The sequence below is a fragment of the Rhineura floridana genome, chromosome 5, assembly GCF_030035675.1.
Source record: "Rhineura floridana isolate rRhiFlo1 chromosome 5, rRhiFlo1.hap2, whole genome shotgun sequence".
In the NCBI taxonomy this organism is placed as follows: Eukaryota; Metazoa; Chordata; class Lepidosauria; order Squamata; family Rhineuridae; genus Rhineura; species Rhineura floridana.
Window position 1 is genome coordinate 141,428,979 of NC_084484.1, and position 26,517 is coordinate 141,455,495.

The 26,517-nt window shown below is 42.8% G+C and overlaps 1 protein-coding gene across 5 annotated transcripts in view; it reads right to left on the reverse strand.

Moving 5' to 3' along the window:
- The window catches only part of NME7 (NME/NM23 family member 7), a 139,108-nt gene that overhangs the window by 55,221 nt on the left and 57,370 nt on the right, over window positions 1-26,517 (reverse strand). For all 5 annotated transcript variants that reach the window (XM_061628292.1, XM_061628290.1, XM_061628288.1 and 2 more), the window contains one exon: window positions 25,169-25,274. In XM_061628292.1, the coding sequence (XP_061484276.1) occupies window positions 25,169-25,274 (106 nt within the window). The remainder of the gene's footprint in view (window positions 1-25,168; window positions 25,275-26,517) is intronic.

The following is a 26,517-nucleotide window of genomic DNA, read 5'->3' on the forward strand; positions in this document are numbered from 1 at the left end:
CAGCAGGCTCTTCTTATGTTCTTATGTCCTTATGCGCTTTCTACATTTGTTTTTCCAGTCACCTTGACGATGGTGTTAGGTCCAAACCCAACACGCAAGCTGTCACTGTCTACTCAGCTCACATACACCCGGGAAGGTGCGGAGTTGAGAGCAAGAACCTATTGCCAGAGGCCAGGAAATAACACACAATATTACCTTTGCAAAGGGGTCCCAAGACCTGCCAGCAAGTTGCCTTTCGGAAGTGGGAACCCCATTTATTGAAATACAGTAGATTATATGGTTTCCCCAATGGTTACAAAAATGGGGAGCAGACGTCATAAAGAATAGAAAACATTGCTAGACATAGTAATATCTAAGATATGGAAAAAGGGGTGCTTAGGATAACAAAAGCCAGGAACATCTAGGCTTTCTTTCAGACATAGGCTTGCATAGTTTATACGACCTTGAGATAAGCACTCAGAGTCAAAGGAACAAAGGATAGATAGGAGCAGGGGAGGTTCAGTTACAAGTGGGATCATTAAACTAGAATATGCCCAGGTTACATCTCTACATTTGTAAGAATATGCATGTCAAGGTCTACAACCATGTAAATGAAGTACAGGCATTCTTTTGTGATACAGTTGGTAACATCATGTAAGACATTGAATATAGATATGCATGAGGAAATGGGAGGGGAGCACATTTCCAGTTCAATCAGGCTTTTATTCACTTAGCCACTGGAATGTTTGGGGTCAGGTCATCAGGAAATAAACCGATATCCACTTTATATCAAGTTAGTAACATTTCCATACCCAACAATGGCAATATCTACAGGAGGAATTGTTTTTAGAAGGGTATAGGGAAGGGGCTGAGGAAGTGGTGCTAGCGCGATTTGTCTCATTATTTTTTAAACTGCTCTTTTATCTCAGCCAATTGTTTCTGTATTTACTCAAGAAAGTCCTTTTGGTTAGTCATTATGCTTAGAACTGTAGCAATTACAGCAACTGAGACCAGCAACGGAGAAAGCCAAAACTAGAGCAATATCCAGAACTGAAACAATAAACCAGAATTGTAGCAATTACAGCAATAAACAGAAACCCAGAACTGCAGCTAAGGGGGCTAAGACACTAAGACGTACAAAGGATTGCATTAGCTGGGATGCTTAGCTCACTGTGAAAATGTACTTTTATGTGTAGTACTGCACATTGCCAAATTCATTAGAACATGATGCAGAAAGTACAGTACCTGTGCAATAACTGTGCTATACTGTAATGTCTATGTCATACTGTGTCATACTGATGTGTAATCTCCTGATTGGTAGATGCTAAAGCCGTTGTCCTGAAATGTATAAAACCCCCAGGCAACCAGTGCCAAGGGGGGCAGTTCTCCACTCACTAAGGGAGAGACTGGCCAAGTGTACACTTGTCATCCAATAAAGGCTGTTATGAGGAATCAAAATATTGAGGATTTTTAATCTTTGATTCATCTCAGTGAACCAGAGTTTGGAAAGCCGGCAACAGCAAGGATTCCTGGGAGACAGCTCCTCTGTGACCTCTGAGTACATATCTTGCAACCCTGAAGGTATAGACTTCCTGACTCCTATGGAAATTTGGATTTGTCACCCAGTAAGAATAGTCGCTCCTTTCAAACAAAGGAAATGTTTATGATAATCAGGGGCGTCACTACTGGGGTGCGGAGGGTGCGGCCCGCACCCGGGTGTCACCATGAGGGGGGTGACACCCAGAGCTGCCCCGCCCTGCAACGTTGCCCAGCAAGGCTGCTCCAACTCCTCGGAGGCAGGTGGGTGGGTGAGACCGGGAGCAGCGTCGGCGGGGTGAGGGAGGCGCGCCGGCGTTCCCAGGCCTTCTGCAGCTGGGTGCCCCTCCGGCGCGCACCCTCCCAGGGGCATGGACGGGGTGGCTGGGTTTGAGTGCTCGCGTGTGCAAGCCCAGCCACCTCGTCCATGCCCCTGGGAGGGCGCGCACCGGAGGTCCGCACTCCCACTAGTGACGCCACTGATGATAATCTAGGCCTTCAGGAGGAAACAGAATAGCTCCTTTCAAACTAGGAGGTGTTGTGCATTTCTAAGCCTTTGGAGGAGACAGGATTGTAGTCGTTATCTGGGAATCCCTCAGGGAATGGTTTCTGGAAAAACAACACATTCCCTGACAGGATTATCCTAAATTCTTTCATTGTTCTTATTTATCACGTCCACATCCTCCTGGAGACATTTACATTGGGTTTACTTTGGGGTCAGTTTAGTTAGGAAAAGGTATAAAACATGAGGAGTGAGAAGGGGAGGGGAGTTCTTCTTCTGGAGGGCTCCAACAGCTGCTTTTCTGACCAACGCACACTAGCATCTTTGGGATAATTTCAGAGCTAAGGATTTGAGTGAGAATTTTAAAATCTAGCACTGGTTACACAAGGACAGAGCTTTTTGCTCATTGGGCTAGATACGAAAGTCTGTCTCTCAGCCTTAGTCTTGCAGCAACTCTCCAGGAAAGGTATATGCAACTATCTGGGCCTTTTTCTTTCCTTTTTTTCTTTCTGTGTGGGTGAGCTTACTGTGAAAGTGTTTATAGGGTTAGTCTCTTTGCTTTAGTCTATCCAGTGTTGCTGAATGAATGAATAATAGTTAGAAAGCTGCTCATTGTTAACTGCAATTGTAAACTGCAATATTTTTCCTTGTTTCTTCTCTTAATAAACCCACTCTTTATTTTACTTTCAGTGTGTGTCATTGGGTTAAGGGTAAATTTATACATGCTCTGGGGGTGACGTGCGGGTAACTCCAGCAAAAGATCCTACTGCTCTCGCTTGATAGGGGAACTTGCATTTCTAGTGAGCTCTGGAGGACGTTCAAGGTCCCTTCGTAACAAGGCCTACCTTTTTGCTGCAAGCCTGTTTCTTCAATTTTACTCAACGACCCCCAGTCCAATGAACTACAAAATTCCCCATCATTTTGATGGTAGTGGTGGGATGACTGGGACACCAGGTGAACTGGAGACTGGATAGGAGTGAGAGAGAAAGGACAGCAGAGGCCTCACTAACAATTGGTAAGAGATCTATTCCAAAATCTCATCCCATCTCATCCACTTTCTCAATGCCATGCATAATTTTATACACTTCTATCATGTCTCCTCTGACCCGCCTTTTCTCTAAACTAAAAAGCCCCAAATGCTGCAACCTTTCCTCCTAAGGGAGTCGCTCCATCCCCTTGATCATTCTGGTTGCCCTCTTCTGAACCTTTTCCAACTCTATAATATCCTTTTTGAGATGAGGAGACCAGAACTGTACATAGTATTCCAAATGCGGCCGCACCATAGATTTATACAATGGCATTATGATATCAGCTGTTTTATTTTCAATACCTTTCCTAATTATCCCTAGCATGGAATTTGCCTTTTTCACAGCTGCCGCATACTGGGTCGACATTTTCATCTTGCTGTCCACTACAACCCCGAGGTCTCTCTCCTGGTCGGTCACCGCCAGTTCAGACCCCATGAGCGTATATGTGAAATTAAGATTTTTTGCTCCAATATGCATAATTTTACACTTGTTTATATTGAATTGCATTTGCCATTTTTCTGCCCATTCACTCAGTTTGGAGAGGTCTTTTTGGAGCTCTTCGCAATCCCTTTTTGTTTTAACAACCCTGAACAATTTAGTGTCATCAGCATGACCCTACGGTTCCTGTATTCCACACTAATAATGTTTAGAGATGTTACAGATTCTTTTACTAAAATTGAAATGTGATTTCACTAATTCTTCACTGCCATAGATTCACTGTTCTTCACTGTTATAGATTCTTTCCCCACTTTATTTTCTCCGCTTTCCACTTATAGATTCTTTCACTGATTCTTTTACTGAAATTAAAATGAGGTATTGTCTATATATTGTCTGACTCATGAACAGGTTTGTGTTCCCCACTTCAGCTCCTATTCCTAATTCTTCCCCTTCTAACAATCCCTGTGCTCCCCCTGCCTACCAGACTAGCCTGTACCCTTCTACTTTATTAACCAACCCCACTATTCCAGATCCAGAGCCAGATATATTGGATCTCTGGAGACCACAACCACGGCAAAACCTCCCACCTGCTGCTCAATCTGCTGCTGCTGCTGCACACCAATTCACATCCACTTTTTCACCCTAATTTACATTTACCAATGACATAAATTAACAGATTCCTGGCTAAAAGCTTTGAGGAAGTCATGCATACTGCCTAAAGCACCAAAAAGGGAGGGGCAAGTTTTGCAGCTGGAATTTCAAAAGGATATTCAGAAAAATGGAAAAGTTAGTTTTTGCAGTCCCCTCATGTCTAAATAATGCTTTTAAAAAGCTTTTTCTTTGGTATCTGATGCATGAACATAAGCATAGGTTTGCCGAAGTGATTTAAGAATGTAGCTGAAGGTGAGTGCATGTGTAAAGTTGGAACAGTTAAAATGGAGTTGAGAACAGGGAACTGTGGTAAAATATTCCCTATTAAAGAAAAGGCATCAGTTGGTACAAAAGCTAGGTATTTTCTAAAGAAAGCCCCATATGCCCATTACAGGGAAAGGGGAAGTAAGGCTATAAATGATTGGGATACAGTATGTCATGAGAAGGTGTGTGGAAAAGGCTGGAAAGCTAAGTTGAAAGGATTACGAAATGTGACTATTTTCTGCTTATCTTACTTTGCAGATAACAAAGGTTTAAGAAATGTTTTATTAGCAAACAAATTGACTAAAAGGGAGACAGCAAACAATAACAAGCAATTCAACCCCTCCTCTTTCTCCTGCTCTCTGAAGGGATAATTACAAACTCAAGGCTGGGAGTAAAAGCAACCCCTCCTTTCTCTAGCCCATTTTAAAACAGTATGGTTATATTTTTTATTTTTTATTGATTCTGAAGAACATTTAAGTATACCAATTGAAAAACATTTTTCATGCATTGAGCTAGCTCAACCCTTTCAGTTTACCATTTCTTGCTCCTAAGTATACTATACAAAGGTATTAACAAAGGTATTTAAATTTACTAACTGTGCTTTATTAACTGTGCTAATTCTTTTCAGCCAAGTTATGACCAACAAGAAGAATTTGGTGGTTTGTAAAAAGGCCGTATTAATGATTATGTTGTCTGTTATGTAGCTACAAAATGTTATCACCAGTGCTGGCTTCTCTCCCTGTTGGTGTGTGCGGATATATATTGCGTGTCCAGTACTTTACAATTGAAGAGCAAGACGTTCAAGAATCCAAACACAAGCAGAGAACTTGATTAAGAGTCCTTTACTATGGACATTAAAGACAGCAACAAAAACAGTACAGCTTGCAAGACTTTCGCTTTCCCTCACGGTCACAATAACTCACTTGCAAGTACTCCTTTCCACACTGGAACTTCTTCCCCCACTGGAACTTCATCCCCCACACTAGGCTGGCAGAGCTGTCCAGCCTATATCTCTCTTGGTTGCCTTGGTAGCACCAGGTGCTGGCCTTGATGGCCGTGCCAAGGCTCTGCAAGGCTCTGCAAGCAGCTTAACCCCTGCTCTGCTTTTTCCTTGCTTTAGTCTGGATGGAAACTCACAAGGCAAGCATGTCTATGGGTCAACACTCCCTCCCCTTAACTGTTAATTTTCTTCTACAGATAGATTTGCATCTTGCAAAGGAAAACTTAATTTTTCCTCCAGAGCTCCTTTTTCTTATTTTTAGTACTTTTACCTTCTGAAAAATTTGAATTTGTTTTTTTAATCAGATATAAGTACAGTACTGCAGTACTTTAAAATTGTTTAGAGTTTGGTGTCAGAAGTTAAAGCTTTGATTTTAAATTTAAAATCCCAATCAGGATTCCTTTAGGACTCAAATAATGAATTTCTGCATCTCAAACCACCTGTTTATCTCTCAAACATAATCCAGCCTCCAATAACTTCTATCATGAATCACTGTTCAGATCTTGTAAGTTCAGGACTGTGGCTACTCTTTATGGAATCAATCCATCTCTTGTTTGGTCCTACTCTTTTCTACTCCCTTCTGTTTTCCCAGCATTCTTATGTCACACCAGTGAACTTATTTTCTAGCGAATGGACCATTGGTCTCACCTGAAGGGTGATTTTCCTATGAGGACGGACATCACAACGGGTTTTAGCTCCACCTATCGTGCGAAGGCAAGAATGTCTTTGAAGTCAAGACTAGGGGCGTCAGGCCCCTCCCACTCTCCAGTTCATTCGCAGCAAGTCTAAGGAGAGATATCTAAAATACAAGAAAAAGGCCAACAGGCCTGGCAGCAGGAAAATAACACAATAGTACCATGCATAGTAACATGACTCCAATATAGCGGTATAACAGAACTAGAAGTCTTGACTTCACTTTTAAATTTAAATATAATAGCATAACAGTAATATAGGACACATTAGAAAATATATAGTCATCCTCCAACTGGGAGGGTCGTGATGTCCGTCCTCATAGGAAAATCACCCTTCAGGTGAGACCAATGGTCCATTTTCCCTATGAGTCCGGCCATCACAACGGGATGTACCCCAGCAGCCCAAACAGGGAGGGACCACCCACGTATTAATCGTCATTAAGAACCTGTTGCAATACTCGTCTGCCAAAAGAAGCATCAGCAGAGGCATAGCGATCAATTTTATAATGCCTTATAAACGAGTGTGGGGTAGACCAGATTGCAGCCCTACAAATATCGGCAACAGGAGCATTAGTGGCAAAAGCAGCCGAAGTGGCAGCTGACCTGGTAGAATGAGCCGTTATACTAGCTGGAACAGACAGCTTCAGAGACTCATATGCTAAAGTAATACATGCTCTTAACCAACGGGATAAGGTAGGATTGGAAACTTTATTCCCCATAGACCTTGGATGAAAGGATACAAACAGAGACTCAGTTCATCGTATATCCTGGGTCCCAGACAGGTATGTCTTGAGAGCCCTCCGGACATCCAACGAATGCCAAGCCTTCTCGAGAGGATGGGTAGGATTCGGGCAAAAAGAAGGCAAAACAATGTCCTGGTTGCAATGGAACACTGAATCAATCTTGGGACGAAAGGAAGGATCAGTTTTCAGTACAACAGAGTCCTTATGGAAGACGCAGAGATGGCGAGCGGAAGACAATGCGCCCAACTCCGAAACTCGTCTAGCAGATGTGATTGCGATCAGGAACAAGACCTTGAAGGACAGTATACGAAGAGGCACAGTCCTGATGGGTTCAAACGGAGGGCGTTGCAAAGCCTGCAGAACCTTCGGCAAACTCCATGAGGGAAACCGATGGACAACAGCCGGAGAACGTAGGGCGACTCCCCTCAAAAAACGTTTGATGAACGGATGTGAGGAAATATGATCTCCAGGAGAGGACACTGAGAGAATGGACGACAGAGTGGACGCATGTCGACGTAGAGTGTTGGGTCGAAGTCCCATCATAAAGCCGCTATGGAGAAATTGGAGCACCTGATGCACAGTGGCGTGAGATGGATCATGGTGGTGGGACTGACACCACTTGGAGAAAGCCACCCAGGTATGTTGATAAATACGGGTGGTAGATGGTCTTCTCGAGGCCAAAATAATATCAATCACAGCGTCAGACAGTCCAGCTGACCTCAAATGTCCCCGTTCAAACGCCACGCTGTTAGATTGAACCAAGTAGGATCCTGGTGCAGTACTGGACCCTGGGATAGGAGGTCTGGCCTGACTGGAAGTGTCCAAGGATCCATCATTGACATTGCCAGGAGATCTGAAAACCACGGTCGGCGTGGCCAGAATGGTGCTATCAGAACCAGCTGTGCCCTTTCGGTTCGCGCCTTCTTCAAGGTTTTGGCTAGCAATGGTATGGGAGGAAAGGCGTACAATAGACCGTCTGGCCACGGTGTTGTCAGAGCATCCACTGCTTCTGCTGTTGAGTCCAGGTACCGGGCAAAGTACCTGGGAAGCTGGCAATTGCAACTGGAGGCAAACAGGTCTACTGATAGGGCGCCGAACCGACACTGGAGACGATGGAAAATGGCTGGATGAAGTTTCCATTCTCCCGGAAAGACCTGTTGTCTGCTGAGCCAGTCTGCTGTCACATTCCAAATCCCTCTGAGGTGCTCTGCTTTCAGGGATTGTAGATGTTGTTCTGCCCAGACAAAGATGAGGGAGGCTAAGTCCTGCAGAGGACGAGACCTGGTGCCCCCCTGTCTGTTCAAATGTGATTTTACACACGTGTTGTCTGTTCGAATGAGCACATGATGCAAAGGGAACAGAGACTGAAAATGACATAGAGCTAAGTGGACAGCCTTTAGTTCCAGCCAGTTGATGCTTTGTGATTGCTCTGTGTTGGACCAAACCCCCTGAACGTACTGGGAGTTGCAGTGGGCTCCCCAACCTATGAGGCTGGCATCTGTGGTTACAATGGTTCTGCGGGGTTCACTGAACGACGTGCCCTTGGAGAGGTGTTGAACCTTGGTCCACCAGCGGAAGGAGAGGCGTAGTGCGGGGCTCAAGCGAACTTTGCGATGGTTGGAGCTGGCAATGTCTTTTTGAAAAGGCAACAGAATCCACTGAAGGGGCCGAGTGTGGGCTCGAGCCCATGGCACAATGTGGATTGTAGATATAAACATCCCGAGCGTTCTGGCGAGCAGCATGATGTCTGCGGATGTTTGTTGCATCAGGGACCTTGCGATGCTTGTGATGGCAGTGATGCGATCTGGAGCCAAGAAGACCATTGCCTGCAGGGTGTCCAACATTGCCCCTAGATGTAGTAGGCATTGGGTTGGTTGGAGATGGCTTTTGTCGAAGTTGACAAGCCAGCCGTAGGCCTGCAAAACATTGAGGGTGATCATTAAGTGATGATGAGCCAGCTCCTCAGGCTTGGCCCGTATTAACAGATCATCCAGATATGGGTAGATATGAACCCCTTGGGTCCGGAGATAAGCCACTAGGATGAGTAGCACCTTGGTAAACACTCTTGGAGCAGAGGAGAGGCCGAATGGCATCGCTCTATATTGAAAATGCTGGTGGCCAAAAGCAAACCGAAGAAACTTTCTGTGGGCTATGCAAATGGTCACATGGAGATACGCTTCCTTAAAGTCGATAGAGGCCAGGAAGTCTCCTTCATGCAGACTCTCCGTAATGGAGTGGAGTGATTCCATTTTGAACCTGCGATATGTTACAAAACGGTTGACAAACTTGAGGTCCAATACCGCCCTCCATGATAAATCTCGTTTTGGCACAGCAAATAGGAGGGAGTACACCCCTTCCGACCTCTCAGTTGTGGGAACTGGCTCTATCGCCGCTATGTCCAAGAGGTGGTGTATAGCTGTCTGCATAATGTTGTGCCTGGCTGGTGCCCTTGGGCAAGGAGACGGGTGGAATCTGTCTGATGGGGTTGCCCAGAACTCTATGGTATAACCATAACTGAAAAGGTCCCTGATCCAGGAGACCTTAGTAAGGCGCAGCCATCGACCTCCAAAATTAAGTAATCTGCCACCTATGGGGAGGGCGTTAAGACTACTTGCGTAGGCGAGGGCCTGCCTTATATGAGGACGATGAGTTGCCCCTGCGCCCTTGGTACTGACCTCTGCCCTGGAAGCGTCGGTTCCAGGAGCCCCTGAATGCGTTGGGGTCATAGGGTCTGAAGTCGCGGCCTCGTCCTCCTGGCCGCGTTCCTCGAAAGGGCTGGTTAGAACGGAAGGAAGGGAATCGCCTGAAAGGCCTGTGGTCGCTGTTCTTGACTGTGGCCAGAACCGGTTTGTGGGCGTCTTTTGGATCAACCAGCACTGCCTTTAGAGCTTCCTCGCCGAAGAGTAGAGATCCGGAGTAAGGAGCCCTGGACAGATTCAATCTGGCCGCTGAATCAGCTTGCCAGTGGCGAAGCCAGAGGGTGCGACGAGCGACTATTTGAGCCGTCATGGCTCATGACCCTAATTGAGTGGCATCCAAAGTGGCATCGGCCACAAAAGCTGCTGTCTTACGTAATTTCAATAGTGCTCGTCTGAAGGTGATAGGATCAGGGTTAGCATCCTCTAGAAGGTCATCCAGCCACATAGATGCTCTGGAGAAGATGGAGGCTGAAGCGGAGGCACGCATGGCTAGGGCAGTGGCCTCGTGATTCTTGCGGAGGGCGAAGTCTATTTGTCGCTCAGTAGTGTCTTTTAGGTGGGATTCCCCTTCCCTGGGCAAAAGCGATCATGAAACGAGGCGAGCGATTGGTTCATCTATGCCAGGGACATCTAACTTGGTGGCAAAGTCCGGGGCTAGGGCGTAAAGTCTGTCAGCCAGGTTCTTGAAGCATCGAGCTTTGAGTGGATGGGCCCATTCTTCAGAGGCTAATTTGGTAATTAGGTCCAGCACCGGGATGTAGTGTTCAGTAGGTGCAGGGGATTTGAGGACCTTGGCCCCTTTGATAGCTGGGGCGGGCGAAGTTGAAGGCGCAGTCTGGAGACCAAGGGTATTAACTACCCTGCGTGCTAGCGGCTGATAGTCTGAGGTATTAAACAAGCGATACGATGTATCCTCCTCATGATCTGAATAGTCGCTCCAGTCGTCTCCTTCAACATGGTCGGTGAAGGTTGACTCCTCCGCATACGAGACTTCGTCCGTACATCTGCCTCTGGCTACATCAAAGGGCTCTGGTGAACCGGAAGAATGAGCTTCATGGCACGAACGTTGGACCATGTTAAGTGGAGGTATGGCAGGAACTTGTGGTAGTGACTGCGTTTGGGTGAAAAATGCCAGCATGGCTTGAAGTTGGGAGAGGAAATCAGGAGACAGATGCAGACCGGATGTGGCAGATGTATGTGTCTGAGGAACTATTGGAACAGATGTTTGGGGCGGTAAAACAGAGGGAGGTTCATTAGGCGAACACGGGGGAAAGCCAACAAACTCTTCCTCGTCAGAGGCAGCAGCAGGGGAATGGAGAATATCGCTTATGTGTGCCTGTGCTGTGGTGGTGGTTGGCACAGAGACATAACGTGGGCGCTTTGGTTTACTATGGCTGGAAAGATGTTTTGTCTTAGCCAGTGCTTTGGTATGTCTGGTCTTAGTCGTGTTAGGATGTTGTGGCTTGGCTGATTGTGGCATGCCTGGCTGATCTGGCACCATATGGGTTGATGGCGGCATGCCTGGCTGTTCTGCCATCTTATATTAACTTGGGTGCAGTACACTGCCACGGAGGGGGCAGAATGTAAAGACCCGAACTGGCACAGCGTACTACCACGGAGGGGGTAGGATACACTGGCAGATGGCGAAGTGCACTGCCACAGAGGGGGCAGAATGCACTGAGGTATCAGCGTTAATGTAATATAGGCTGTTTTAGAGTTGGTACACTCAGATTGGTGCTGTAGGCTGGGTTTCAGGTTTGGTTCACGACCTCAGAGGGGGCAGGACCAATATAAATCAGATTTAGTACAAATCAGCCACTAAGAGTAAATCTCCAGCCTTGATAATACAATCCAGCCACTAGGATTAAAGCTCCAGCCTTGAGAATACAATCCAGCCACTAGGATTAAAGCTCCAGCCTTGATAAAATAATCCAGCCCACTAGGATTACAGCCACAGGAAAATTGTGTGAAAATCAGCCCTGTGTAAGTCTGTCTGCAGCATGTATACAACACACATACGGATAGATAGCCTGCAAGGGAGGTATCCGATGGTTAATAAAGGTAACAAAAAAGGCGGGAAATTTGAATTCAAAAAATGGCGCCCGGAAAAAAAGAGCGGGAAAAAATGAAGGAGAGAGAAGAAGCAATGGCGGCCGTCTGAAAGCGAACTGGGGGAAGGGCTGCCCAGCGCAGTCTCGCAGGAGGAACCGTGGGGCCGAAAACCGCACCAGCGGCTCTAAAAAACCCCCAGGAGGGAACAGTGCAGTAAGGGAAAAGCGGCAGCTGCCACAGAGAGAGCCGCCGTCGCCGTCTGCAAAGCCCTTTGCAGTGGGAATTTAAAGCCACGTAGCGAGCTGAGGTAAAAGGTAAAACTCAGGTAACGGAACTAATGGAGTAGCCACAGCCACAGGTTACAGGGGGAGAAAACGGACCCGGGCAGGCTAAATCGAGTGACGGGGGAACAGCGGGAGCTGCAGCCGCAAGCTCCCGCTGAGATCGGAAGAGCCGCAGCCGCGGCAACAGAGCTGGGGGGGGAAGCTCAACAACGATCAAAAACCAAGAGAACCGCAGCCGCGGTCTCTGAGGGAGCCCCCAGACAATGGGTGCAACAGAGCCGGGGGGGGAGATCTCAAAAAAGGGGCAAAAAACAAGAGAACCGCAGCCACGGTCTCAGAGGGAGCCCCCAGTCAAGGAAGGAAAGTAAAATGAAATGAATAGCTCAGGGTTGGGAAAATAGCGAAGAGAGCCGCGGTCTCTGTGGGGACCCTCAGTGAGCTACACACAAAAAAGAAAAAAGGAAGGATTTGAAGACAAATATACAAACAAATAGAGAGACTTAGCTCAATGCTATGCTATAATTCCAATCTTGTTCGTACGAAGGCAAGAATGAACTGGAGAGTGGGAGGGGCCTGACGCCCCTAGTCTTGACTTCAAAGACATTCTTGCCTTCGCACGATAGGTGGAGCTAAAACCCATTGTGATGGCCGGACTCATAGGGAAAATCTTGTCTTCTCATTGTGTCCAAAGTATGATAAGTTCAGTTTCATCATTTTAACTTCTAGTGATAGTTCTGGTTTAATTTGTTCTATGACTCAATTATGCACAAAGCCCTCCTCCAACATCACATTTCAAATGAGGTGATTTTTCTCTTATCTACTTTTTCTTTTCACTGTCCAGCTTTCACATCCTTACATAAAGCACTAGCTGCCCTCCCCAGTTCTAGTTTTTTTTCTCTTCTTTAAAGAATTCTGTTTGTACAATGTTGCACAGAGTACGAACAAAATGGAGGCATGAGGGTTTCATCCCCCTCCTTCTTTTCTAGTCAAAATCTATTTTCAAACATTGAAGGCCACGCTGTACTGCACAAGCAAGTTTGAAAAGTAACCCCCCTTCTTCCTTTGGAATGCAATGTTAAAAGAAAAAAAATGGTAAACAGACTTTTGAATTTGCTGCACCTCATAACCAACTTCTATTTTTTTTAATTCTATTTTTCACCAATATTGGGAAATCTCCTTTAATGGGAATACCCAGTCCCAAGTGCAAAGCAGTTAAATTGTTAGTTGCTAAAATGTTTGGTTTTGGTTTTGCTTTTTTTGCTTTTAATTAGTCCACTTCTTTTCAAAGATCTCATGAAATGGCTATGAACATATTTTATTTTTATGCAGTAAACATTTTATTTATTTTTCCTTAAGGAAGCATTTTTTTCTTTATTTTAAAGAAATGTTTTATTTTTAGTGTTACCACAGAAGATTTTATTAAATGCATTTTTTGACTGGAACCTCACAGATCACTGACATGAAGCCAGTACCAACGCTTTGGACCAGGACACAGATATGGAGCTGGCATGCCATTCTCCTGTGTTGCTACAATAATAATGAAATGAAGAGGCCTGCTCCATTCTATCCCAACTACAAAAGGCGACAAGTTGGTCATCATTCCTGCAGTGGATACCAGTCTTTCGGCAAGATGTCCCATATTGTACAAGTTCTGCAACCTTTTACCACAGTCACTTGTGGGGAGGGAGTACATTATTCTTTTCAGTATTCAAGGGTTTTTTTTCTGGCTAGCATCAACAAACCATACATAGTTCAGCTTCCACTGAATATAACCATCTCCTGAGGATGAACTGTTTCTCCAGATGGTCTCCAGTGGTCTCTTTAAAGACTGAACTGTTTCAAGATCACAACAATTGTTTTATTTTATATTCATTGTAATATTGAATGTAATTGAATACTCATGCATTGTGCTTTAAGGATGTGATTATTTAACCACTGCTATTTTTCATCACATAATCTAGGTGTTAAGAATGTTTTTGCTTATAAGATGGGTTTGCTTTTCAAATCCCAAGGGAAAAGTGATGTTCTTGATTTTCTTAACAAAGCCTTAAAGAAAGGTTAGGCATTAGTGTATGCGGGTAAAGAATGTTTGTATATGACAACCAGTTGTCAGTGTGTGCATGTAAATGGGAGTGAGTGACATGATTGTTTTCCTAGCTGAGGTTTTTGCAATATTTGGCTATTTGTTTTAAGATATGAGATTTGCCAGTGTTAAATCTTGAACCATTGCATTAGGCTATGAGCTCGCTGATCTCCAACAGTTACTTTCTCACCCATTTTATTTACTTTCTCACCCTGTTACAGAAAAAGTTAGAAGTAGTGAAACACTTAGGAGAGCAAGCTACACTTCAAATAACACATGAACACCAGGCCATCACCAACATAACAGCCAAGATGAAACAGATAGGTACACACACAGTGGTAGGATGGGCTGCTGGGCTTGAGTAAAGGAGCAAAAGGAGGTTTATCCCTTTTTATTTCAACCCATTGTGGTGATTCTACTGGTCATCATCTTAATAGCCCTGGTAAGATGGATCCTGTCCCAAATGGCAGTTACATCAGAAAGAAGAAAGCATAAGAGTCCAAGACAAAACAGAGGTGCAGAAGGTGTGAAAAGACATCTGCATACAAGTGCTCAGACTGACCCCATTTTGGTTCATGGACCCTGGAGCATTCTGGACCACATTCCACCCCCCTGTGTTCTGGCTCGTCGTGCGTTCCTGCAGTACAGTGGAGGACAGAAGAAAGGCATTCTGTGGGCAACTAAAATAACTAAGAGAAACTGAAATAAATGTTATCTTCTTCCTTGACAGGCTTCCTTCAAGCAAAGCAGAACAACCTCATTGTTTAAAAGCCTTAGAAAGTAGCCTACGGCAGATAAACATAGTACGGAGATCAGAATAAAGGGAGCAGTGTAATAGAACATGGTCTACCGCTTCAACCGCTCCAGTCACAGATACAAACCCGTTCTGTATAGGGCACTCTCTTGTATCTCCCCTCAAGTAGTGCTGAGGGGAGTACATTAAATCTTGCGAGAGTAAATGCCTTTCTGTACTTAGGGATACTCAGACTAGTTAAGTAGTCCACAGGCGCAGGTGCTTTTGCACTAACCCAAATATTAGGAAATGCTGCCAGTAGGCTCAGATTGTGTTGGGACTCAATATCCCTGATACGCTGAGAAATGAGTTCTTTGGCCTTAAAGTAGCCGAGTTGCAGCTTGGCTGCCTGCAAAAAGCCAAGGAAAAGCAATTTGGAATTCACTGTGAGTTTCCACCTAGATTGGAAAGTGTCGGTGAGAGTTAGTGGAGCAAGCCCCAGAGGGGAAAAAATCAACTTTAGCCACATATTCACCTTATAAACCCAGGCCCTCGTCTCGGTCAACAAGGTATCTACTTCCCGGCGTAACACAACATTTGGGACACAGCTAGGCAAACCAAGAATGCTCATAATAAATTTAGATTGTGCACATTCCAGAGGGGCATAATTACCCTGGAGACAAAGCTGTGTGCCATATAAAAGTTGAGGTACCACTCTGGCATTGAACGCCAGCATTGCCGAGGGGATGTACTGGCCCCCATTAGAGAAGAAAAACGCAAGTAACACCCTAATACTTCTCTGGGCACTTTCAGCGGTGTTACTTAGGTGGAATTTCCAAGAACCAGAGGAATGAAAGATGATCCCCAAATATCTAAAAGAGGGAAATTGTTCGATCGGATGGTTATTTAATAGTCAGCGGTGTTTAAGCCTTTTGCGAGTGAATACTAAGATCTTGGATTTATCGTAATTGATTACGAGCTTTTCTGTCCTGCAAAAGGAGCTAAGCGCTCTCAGGAGTTGACGCAAACCCACACATGTTAAAGACAGGAAGGCAGCAGCAGCAGCATACAGCAGAGATGACAAAGGTCTCCCCGCCGATATAGCGGGGTGAGCATTTACCTCGGCAAGGTGTTTAATTAAAGAGTTGATGTAAAAGTTAAACAACAATGGAGCAAGTACACATCCCTGCTTGACACCGTTATATGTTGGAATAGGGGCAGTTAACTGACCCACATGATTACACCTAACCTTCACAGAGGTGTTCCCATGAAGGCTCTGAATCAAAGAGAGTAACCGCCTATCTATATTGTACTCCTCCAACTCTTTCCAGAGTCTATATCTCTGGGGATCAAGTCAAATGCGGATTTAAAATCTATAAACGCCGCATACAAGGTTTCCCCAGGGGGAGACATATACTTCTCCACAAGATGTTATAGCACCAACCCCTGGTCAAGGGTGGAGCATCCCACCCTAAAGCCAGCTTGTTCATCGGCAAGGATCTTTTCAGCCTCGAGCCAGTCAAGAAATTTCTCGAGAAGGTGGCTGGCATAAAGCTTGCTGATGACACTCAGCAAGCTAATTGGGCAATAATTAGTGGGATCAGTTCTTTTCCCTTTTTTAAAAATAGGAATTATAATAGCCAGCCTCCAGTTGTCGGGAATACAGGCTGTTTGATCAATATATGTAAAGAGGGCAGCCAAAAGTGGAGCCCACCAGTCTATATTGTTCTTAAGAAATTCTGGTGGCACATTATCACTTCCTGGAGCCCTTCCCGGTTTAAGCTTGTTAATAAGCGACACAATTTCCAAAATAGAGACTGCGGGCCATTTGGGGAGAGACTTGAGATTGTTGCTCTCCTCACATATACATTCGTTGTTTTGAGACTTAGTGAAAATCGCCCTAAAATGGGATTCCCAGACATTAGGTGGAATATGAAAATCCATACCGGGAGCAGAGGACTGACCCCCTGGAGACCAATCTCCAAAAGGTGGTCGAGTCCTTCACTCTGGCAGCATTTATCAAAATTTTCCAGTCCTCCCTCCGGGCAAGCTGCTTTTTGATCCTAATTAAAGTTTTATAGCACTTCTTGAGCCCAAAATATTCCGCCGGCAAAAATGGTAAGTCCAAAGTTCTATAAGACATATTTACACAGGAGTAGGTTCTTTAAGGTGATACATTCATGATCAAACCAGGGTTTGGAGTTATAATGTAGAACCCCAAGTCTTCCAAAGGTTTTCGGGGCCAGAAGATTACGAATGGCGTTAATAAATTCCTGAAAGAGCTCTATCACGATATTTGGGCCTTGGCGGTTATTACAGACTCACACAGAGAGAGAATTTCCTCTGAATGAAGAAATTTTAGCATGATGTCTGCTAATTTCGGGGACCATTTTATACGTGCGGCTCTATATTCGGCCAACGAGTTCAGCATCGGCTCACACTCTAACTGAAATGACTGGCCCCCAGGTTTAAGAGCCAAGGACAGGGGTAAATGGTCACTATCACCCCTTGTGCCCACCTCACAGTGAAGCACCCTATTAAGAAACTTATAAGATACTATAAAATAATCAATAGTAGAGGCCCCCACATTAGTTACAAAGGTAAATTTACCCTGAGTATCACCCATTGTGCTCCCATTTCAGTATCACCAGTACTAGCCTAGAGTTTTCTTTTGTTTAGTGTCAGCAAGGCACACACACACAACATGAGACCACCTCATACCCAGACTCCTCTTTCTTTCCCAAAAGTATGAAATTTTTACCTTTATTTTTTCCAGAGGGAAAAAGATTTTCAGCATTAGAAAATAAACTAGCCTGAGTTTTCTGAGTGTCAGCAAAATGCATACACACAACATCTTTACCTCACACCCAAGTTTTTATTTTTTTCCCCCAGAGGGATGAATAAAATAAATTGTCTGAAGCTAGTTTTCTAGCTAGCTTCAAAGCGGGGAACTGTTGGGGAAATTTTAAATATACAAACAATAAGTAAAATATATTCCTTTATAAATCTATAAAGGTTTATAACATTTTAATAGTTTAGTTTAACATTTAATAAGTTTAGTAACTAGCCAGAACCCTTTCTCTCTCTTTAGAGCTGTCTTTTTCTCACTGTGCTGGTTTGTTTGGAACAACATGTACTCTAAATAAGATAACATAGAACACTGTGCTGAATATCTTGGTATCTCTAAGACGTACAAGGATTGCATTAGCTGGGATGCTTAGCTCACTGTGAAAATGTACTTTTATGTGTAGTATTGAACATTGCCAAATTCACTAGAACATAATGCAGAAAGTACAGTGCCTATGCAAATACCTGTGCAATACCTGTGTTATACTGTAATGTCTATGTCATACTGATGTACAACCTCTTGATTGGTAGATACTAAAGCCGTTGTCCTGAAATGTATAAAAACCCCAGGCAACCAGTGCCAAGGGGGGCAGTTCTCCACTCACTAAGGGAGAGACTGACCAAGAGTACACTTGTCATCCAATAAAGGCCTACCTTTTTGCTGCAAGTCTGTTTCTTCAATTTTACTCAAGGACCCCCAGTCCAACAAACTACAAAATTTCCCACCATATAAATCTAACAAATAACGACGACAACAACTAGCATATACACTTCTTTTACATTTCTGTTCAAAAATTATTGGAAAAATAAAATGTATAATATGCTGTTTTTGCAAGTATTTTTTTAAAGGCCCCGCATGTACACTTTTGTTATAATCATAACTAATTGTTCACAGTAAACAATTGCCTACCAAAATCCTGCTGTGATTTTTTTGTTCTACATTTCCTGACAGAGAGGGACTTGTGCTACAACTGAAAGCTATAAACCAAGAAAAGACAACAGGGTTGTAGTTATTGCCTGGAGATCAACAAAACCCTTGTCAATCACAACCCTGACCTCACTTATTGGCTACAAACCTGAATGGGAAGGGTTAGAGCAGCCAAATATGAGCTCATTTAACAAAAGTTGGGAGGGCAGCTGACATTTTGGTGTACATCTCTTGAACCAGACCACCTAGAAACTTAACTTTTAAAAAAAATGAAAGCTGAGAGTCCAGAGATTCTGACACACCTAGAGAGGACTCCAAAAATCTGGAGTCTCTGGGCAAAAGCTGGAGACCTGGCAACCCTACATGGCAAGCTTGCACTGAGTGTGTTTTTTCAGATACAGACTCAAAGTAGGCTTTGTATGTTTTGCTTATTTTATACATACTGTTTTGTTCATCAAAAATTGCAGATAGCGATATTGGTCCATTAGAAAAACTTCAAAAGCAACAGCAGCATAATATTACTGCTTATAATATTCTGCTTACGCAGTCATGGAAAGAGGCAAAAAGCACTCATACCCACCCCTGTTTTGGATATTTCAGCAGGCTTTACTTGCGCACTTTCAGCCCTATCTAGAAAAGTCAGGAATCATTTTGGTTTTGTTCTTAAGCGAAGCACAGAACCTCAGAATATCAAATACTCCATCCAATACCAAATTCCAAATTTAGGATTGGGATTATAGAATCCACACACGCTTATTGGAATCTCTCATAAATAATAAGGAAAAGTTCACACACCATAGGAATGATGAGTTTCTTTTTGTTTATCAAGCATTTCCATGGAGGACAGACACATCTGAAAACTTGTTAATTTTTCAGCATTTGATAAGTTTCACAACTTTTGTTTATCCAGCTCAGAGCTGGAAATTTAAGCAAATAAGAGATGTGATTTGGTAAAAGACAATCTTTTTGTTAACTAATTTAGATTTGGCTATATTAACGAGTAAAAAAGGACCATAGCTATTAATAAAAATATATCTGTTCTGATGCCTCAAGACTAGACCATGATGAAAAATGTCCTCTCAGATCAGCTGATTATATAAACTCATACACGGACTCTTTTTTTTGGTTCCTTATTTTATATTCATATGTCATCTTTTTTATTTTTATTGTGGCTAGGAGCCTCAAAAGCTGGAAGTCTTCTGGCCCTCTCTGTATCTCTGAAAGGGCCTGAGTCCAGTAACATCCAGAGGGCTACAGACTGCCCATTTCTGCTCTAAAGCATACTTAGCATAATGCTTTATTTGCTTACTTCCAATCATGAAAAGGTTGCTTATCTGCAGAAATTAATTTTTTTGTTTACTCCACTTAAGATTTCAAACTACGCCCACAGAATATCTGAACAACAAATAACTTTCTTTGTATCTGTGGATCAGGCCAGACAGAAAACATTGCATACTATATCCTATATTGCCTTTTACACAACTCACCTAGGGAAAAGTTCCTTTATTAATTTCAATTATTCCAAAATCAGATGGTTGCTGGACAGTGTAGACAAGTCTGGCATAAGGGATAGCTTTATATGTGCTAACATGTGAGAAGTTTCAGGCTACAATACAGTATTAACTGCCAAGGGAATTTTTTAATTTAAATTATTTGGAAACTTTACAATTTTAAGTTTAGACAACTTGCATTTCTGAACATTTTTGTTGAACTTATTATTGGATTGTCTTGTTTGTTTCTATGAGTTACATTATAATGGCCATTGGCTGCAAGCCAAACAAATCTGACTGACTTCACATGTCAGCTAGTCATTAAAACCACCAATTCCTTGTGATTTGCTTTGGGAAAAGAATATTATTTGTTCACTCACTTCTGAAATTAGAAAAGTATCTTTCTTCTCTCCAATACCAATATCTACCTCAGGCAATTATTTATTTTTCTTCAACTCCAATATAAAAATCTAGGCACAAGGGCAAGATGAGAATAGAGGTGGAAGGAGGGAGGTGGAGTGAAGAAGAAAGAAGATATCTTCCTCCCAGTATGAATGCTAGGAGGAAGGTCTCTGGTAAATCCCAGAGTTTCCTTATCTTGGCCTCAACCTATCTGGTATGGGCTGATAAGGATGTATATCATAGGCTTGCTTTAAGGGTTCTTGAGATAAGTTCTGTAGAGGGCTTTGCACTGCCAAGTCTGCTGATAAATAGAAATTCATATAGAGCTTGTGGACTTTGATCTTTTATATATCAGCCAGACTTTATATGATAATCATGCTCTTGATAGCTGATTCCCTGTGAAGTGTAGCAAGGATTACAGTTTATGCAAAACACCACAGGATAAAGATATGCATCCTGCATTCTGGGTCTCACCACTCTACTTGTCCTCAATTATATTTCACTATAATTGTCTTCATACAATGTAGACAAATTTGGTGCAGCTTATGGACCTGGGAAATGAATTGTTTTGTTCCATGATTCAATTCTAAGCAGCTACAATAGCAGCTATATTCTGCTTAATTTAGAAGCCCTCACCCATTTTACAGATTGAGGAATATATATAACCTTGTCACATTAAGTTTTTGTTTTTCAATTCACATTTTGAAGCACTAACCCCATATTTTAGTACTTCACATGGAAACTAATCTAAGGTAGGGATGCAGAACCTATGGCCCTCCAGCTTTTGCTTGACTATAACCCCCATATGTTCCTGACAATTGGCCATTTGGCTGATAGCAGTTATAGTCCAACATCATCTGGAGGGCCACAAGTTCCCCACCCTTGGTTTAAGGGAAGGTTAAAATTCTGTTTTCTGTCAAACATGCTTCTAGATATCCAAGTGACCTGAAAAGGAACCAAATTTATGTCCTCTAATTCAGAGTCACACCTTGTCTTAATCACCTTGGGGCAGGGCGGGGAGAGGAATATCTCCTTGAATATATTTCCAAGGAAGAAAAAAGGGATGTGGAAAAAGTACAATCGTGGTGTACACTGTGGCCAACTTGAAGCCCTTCAGGTGTTCGGCTAGACTGTTAGCTAGACTATCACAGAATGCATAATGTCTTCCAGACTAAGGGAACAAAGTTACCAAGATGGACGTATGGCATGCACATCACAAATGCAACACCACCCACTGCAAACTCAGCTTCTTAGAAAATTCCAAACTTATTGATTTGCCTGTGGTTGGGAAGCCAGAAATTACAAGGTGTGTGGTATGTTGTCACTTAAACTGTATGGACTTTCTACAGACAAGTACTTACAGGGGATAAAACTTACAGTTTTTTGGCAGTATTGAAAATTACTATCGTTACTACTTAAGACTAGCCACCACTCACACAGGAAAATAAGTTTATTCTTCAGCATCTAGTGTTAAGAGTACTGCAGTATTTAAACAATTTAATGTCACCAATCTAAAAGCCTGAAAAATCTGATGTACTGGTGTTGTTGTTTTTCCCTAGACCATGACCGCAATTCTCATAATTGCCTGATTGTCTGAGCATTTTCTTGCATGTTAGCTTTTTCCATCAAAGCATTTTAAACCTGAGCAATCCATACATCCAGATGGAAACTCAAAGCTGATTGGAGGGTATCAACAAATCAGCCTTCCCTAACCTGGTGCCTTCCAGATGTTTTGGATGTCAACTTTCTCTATCCCCAGCTAACATGGCAGTCTAAAAGATGGCAATAGATAATCTAAATCCAGCCTAATTTGTGTTACATAGAAGAGGGGGTCCAACACAGGAAGCTGCCTTATATCAAAGACTATTGGTCCATCTATATCTGTACTGTCTATACTGACTAGCAACAGCTCTCCAGGGTTTAAGGCTGGAATCTTTCCCAGCCTTACCTGGCAATGGCCTTAGCACGAAACGCTCATCCTTTACCACTGAGCTATGGCCCTTCCCCACAAACAAAACTATGTAAATTTTAAACCTCCTACAAGTTTGCAGCATAACAAGACTTGTGTTACTGATAACTTTCTCCTACAGAAAGTGGAGGAAGGAACTAGAAGATCAGCTATCCCTGACTTGATTCTAACCAACAGAGATGACTTAGTGGATAAAGTGGCAGATACAGCAACACTGGGGGAAACTAACTATGTTATAATTGAGTTCTTGATTTTAAAGGAAGCAAAAGCAGATTGTTGCCATACATGTACCCTGGACTTCAGGAAATCCGATTTTAATAAATGCAGAACAATGATAAATATGGTTCCATGGCAAGCGACGCCAATGTGAAAAGGTATCCAAGATGGGTGGGAGTTTATAAAAAAGGAAATTCTAAAGGCACAATTGCAAGCAATTCCAACAAGGAAAAAAAGGTAGAAGACAGCAGAAGAAGCCAATGTGGCTTTCCAAAAACCTTAGACATGACCTGAAAACAAAAAGGACACATACAGGAAGTGGAAGTAAGACCAGGCCACAAAGGAGGAGTACAGATAGGTAGCACAGAATTTCAGGGATTGCATCAGGAAGGCTGAAGCTGAGAATGTGCTGAAGTTAGCGAGGGATGCTAAAAGCAACAAAAAAGCTTTCTTCAGGTACATCCATAGTGAAAGACAGAGAAATGAAATGTTGATTCAGCTACTCAATGAGGATGGTAAAATGATAACAGATGACAAAGAAAAGGCAGAAGTACTCAATTCCTACTTAGCTCAGTCTTGTCCCAAAAGAGGGTCTATGGCCCTTCTAGCAAACATGAAGTACAAGTTGAAAGGGCAGGATTGGAGCTTGAGATTGATAGATAAATGGTCAAGGAATACCTAATTACTTCGAACAAGTTCAAATCTCCAAGGCCCAATGAACTGCATCCTAGAAGAACTCTTGGAACCACCGTCTATTATCTTTGCGAAATCATGAAGGATGGGTGAAGTGCCAGATGACTGGAGGACTAACGCTGTCCCTATCTTCAAAAAGAGCAAAAAGGAAGAACCTGGGAATTACAGACTAGTCAGCCTGACATCAATCCCTGGGAAAGTTCTGGAGCAGATTATAAAGAGATCCAACTGTAAGCACCTTGACAATAATGCAGTGATTATAAGAAGACAGCATGGATTTGTCAAGAACAAATCCTGCCACACTAATCTTATCTCATTTCTTGATCAGGTAACCTCCCTGGTAGACTGTGGAAATGCTGTGGATATAATATATCTTGACTTCAGCAAAGCTTGTGACAAAGTGCCCCATGATATTCTGATTAACAAGCTAGCTAAATGTGGGCTGGATAGAACAACTATCAGCTGGACTCACAGTTGGCTACAGAATTGTACTCAAAGAGTGCTTATCAATGATTCCTTCTCAAACTAGAGGAGATAATGAGGGGTATTGCAGGGCTCGGTCCTGGGCCCAGTTTATTTATTTATTTATTGAATTTATTAGTCACCCATCTGGCTGGCTGTCCAGCCGCACTGGGTGACGTACAACATAAGCATACAATATGCAGGCATTAAAAATCTAAAAGCAATGAAGATAAAATCTAAACCACCCCAGTTCTTTTCAGCATTTTTATTAATGACTTGGATGAGGAGGTGCAGGGAATGCTTATTAAATTTGCGGATCATGCAAAATTGGGGGGCATAACTAATACCCTGGAAGGCAGGGAAAAAAGTGATCTTGATAGCCTGGAGCATTGCTGAAAACAACAGAATGAAATTTAACAAGGATAAATGCCAAGTTCTACACCTAGGAAAAAGAAATCAAATACACAGTATAAGATGGGGAATACTTGACTCAGCAATAGTACATGCAAGAAGAATCTTGAAATTGTTGTTTATCTCAAGCTGAATATGAGCCAGGAGTACAATGTGGTTGCAAAAAAGGCAAATGCTATTTAAGGCTGCATTAACAGAAGTATACTTTCCAAATCATGTGAAGTACTAGTTCTCCTCTAATTGGCACTGGTTAGGCCTCATCTTGAGTACTGTGTCTAGGTTCTGGACACCACACTTTGAGAAAGATGCAGAGAAACTGGAACAGATTCAGAGGAGGGCAACAAGGATAATCAGGGGATTGGACACAAAGCCCTATGAGGAGAAATTGAAAGGACTGGGCATGTTTAGCCTTGAGAAGAGAAGACTCAGGGGAGACATAATAATACTCTTCAAGTACTTGAAGGGCTGTCACACAGAGAGCCAGCATCACTTCTTGTTAATCCCAGAGTGCATGATGTGGATTAATGGGCTCAAGTTACAGGAAGCCAGATTTTGGCTGAACATCAGGAAAACGTCCTAACTGTTAGAGCAGTACAACAATGGAACCAATTACCTACGGAGGTGTTGGGCTCTCTAGCACTAGAGGCATTCAAGAGGCAGCTGAATAGCCACCTGTTGGGCATTCTTTAACTTGTATTCCTGCATTGAGCAACGGGTTGGACTCAGTGCCCTTATAGGCCCCTTCCAACTTTACTATTCTATGATTCTATGAAAGAAGATGAACACATGTTAACAGGCATGTTTGTAGCATTACAGAGAACACCAACCCCTGTTGCAGTGAATCACACATGCAATTAGCTGTACAATTTGATCACTGCATTATATTTCAACATGTTATGGGTTAGACGAGAGCTAATCTAAAATGAAAATATGCTACTTTCTTACCTCCAGTGACTCACAAAACAAATATGGTAATACCAACATGTGTCTAAACGTATGCAGTTGTTCAACTCAGAAGAGATTGCAAAGGGCACGTTTGGCAGAGGTTCGGGTCGATATCACCTACCTTCTTTAACAGCATGAGGCTTAATAACACAACAGGTACAATTTGTATATTTTGCCGTGTCTGCAGGTCCACGGCCTCCACTGGAAGGAAAGAACAACTCCAGCTCCTGAAATTAATTGGAATTAAAAATGTTTAATAGTGTACAACTGCATGACTTATAGTACAGCAATTACGTTTATGATGGTCACAGTCATCTTTTGTTATTGAATAACTGAAATCCAACTTTCTCCCCGATTTATTTTCTAGCCATTTGCTTTCTTTCAAAGTGCTGGGTGACATTTTCCTCCAACAGTATAGTTTTGAACCTATTTACACTTACACTCCATTAAATTTCATAAACTTATTGTATTCCGCTTCATTTTCAAATGTGATCATGCTACTACCTACACAGAGATATTATTTTACTCATGACTCAAACAATCCAAGTCTGTCATAGGCTGAATTTACAGGGATATTTTTTAAAATATCACTTCTTGCCTTTCTGCCTCCATCATTCATTGGCCCATCAATGCCAGAGCTACCAAAATGTACCTGTTCTGCCAGCACCAGGGAAAAATCACAAAATATAGCCTTGTATTTGACTTATTAGGCCCTAAACAGCCACATCTTCTTTGCTATTGTTTTTATTTATTATTGTCTACTGTGCTGATTTGTTTTTCTAGGATCAAAAAATGTCTAGTTTAAACAGAGAAGAGCTGCTTACAAATTCACTCATGAACCAATAAGCATGGAAATTTTAACCTTGGCTTTTATTATTATTATTATTTGATTTATATCCCACTCTTCCTCCCAGCAGGAGCCCAGGGCGGCAAGCAGTGAACATGTTCTACAGGCTCACTTATTCTGTTCACTTAACAATATCACCTCTGTGTATGCACACTTGTCCTTCATCCTTCAGCCCCTCTTCTGTTCTTGTGCACACAAATATGTGCACATTACCTACAAACACTTGCAGCAACATGTCACATGCAAACATGCACAGTAGTATGCCACACATAAAGAGAACTCCCGTTCTCCTCAAATATACACTACTGCAGTCTGCTCACTGGAATAAAGCCATGATTTGCAGACGCAGGTTCCACCAGGGAAGTGTCAAGCTCCCAAACAGACATTAACTACTTGCCTTAGTTCATTTAAGATTTTTTGAGAGAGCACAAAACCAGTTGCAAACACAGAGCACCTCTCCTTCAATACAAAAATTTTAAAGCACTGTAACTCCTTTCTTCCTGAGAAGCTGCAGAAATCTGGTTAGATTATTCCCCTTCACAAGGGGATTTCCTACCAATATGACACATTGTCTGGATGTTATGATTAATAGATTTTTTAAGTCTTTAAAATGACATAATGTT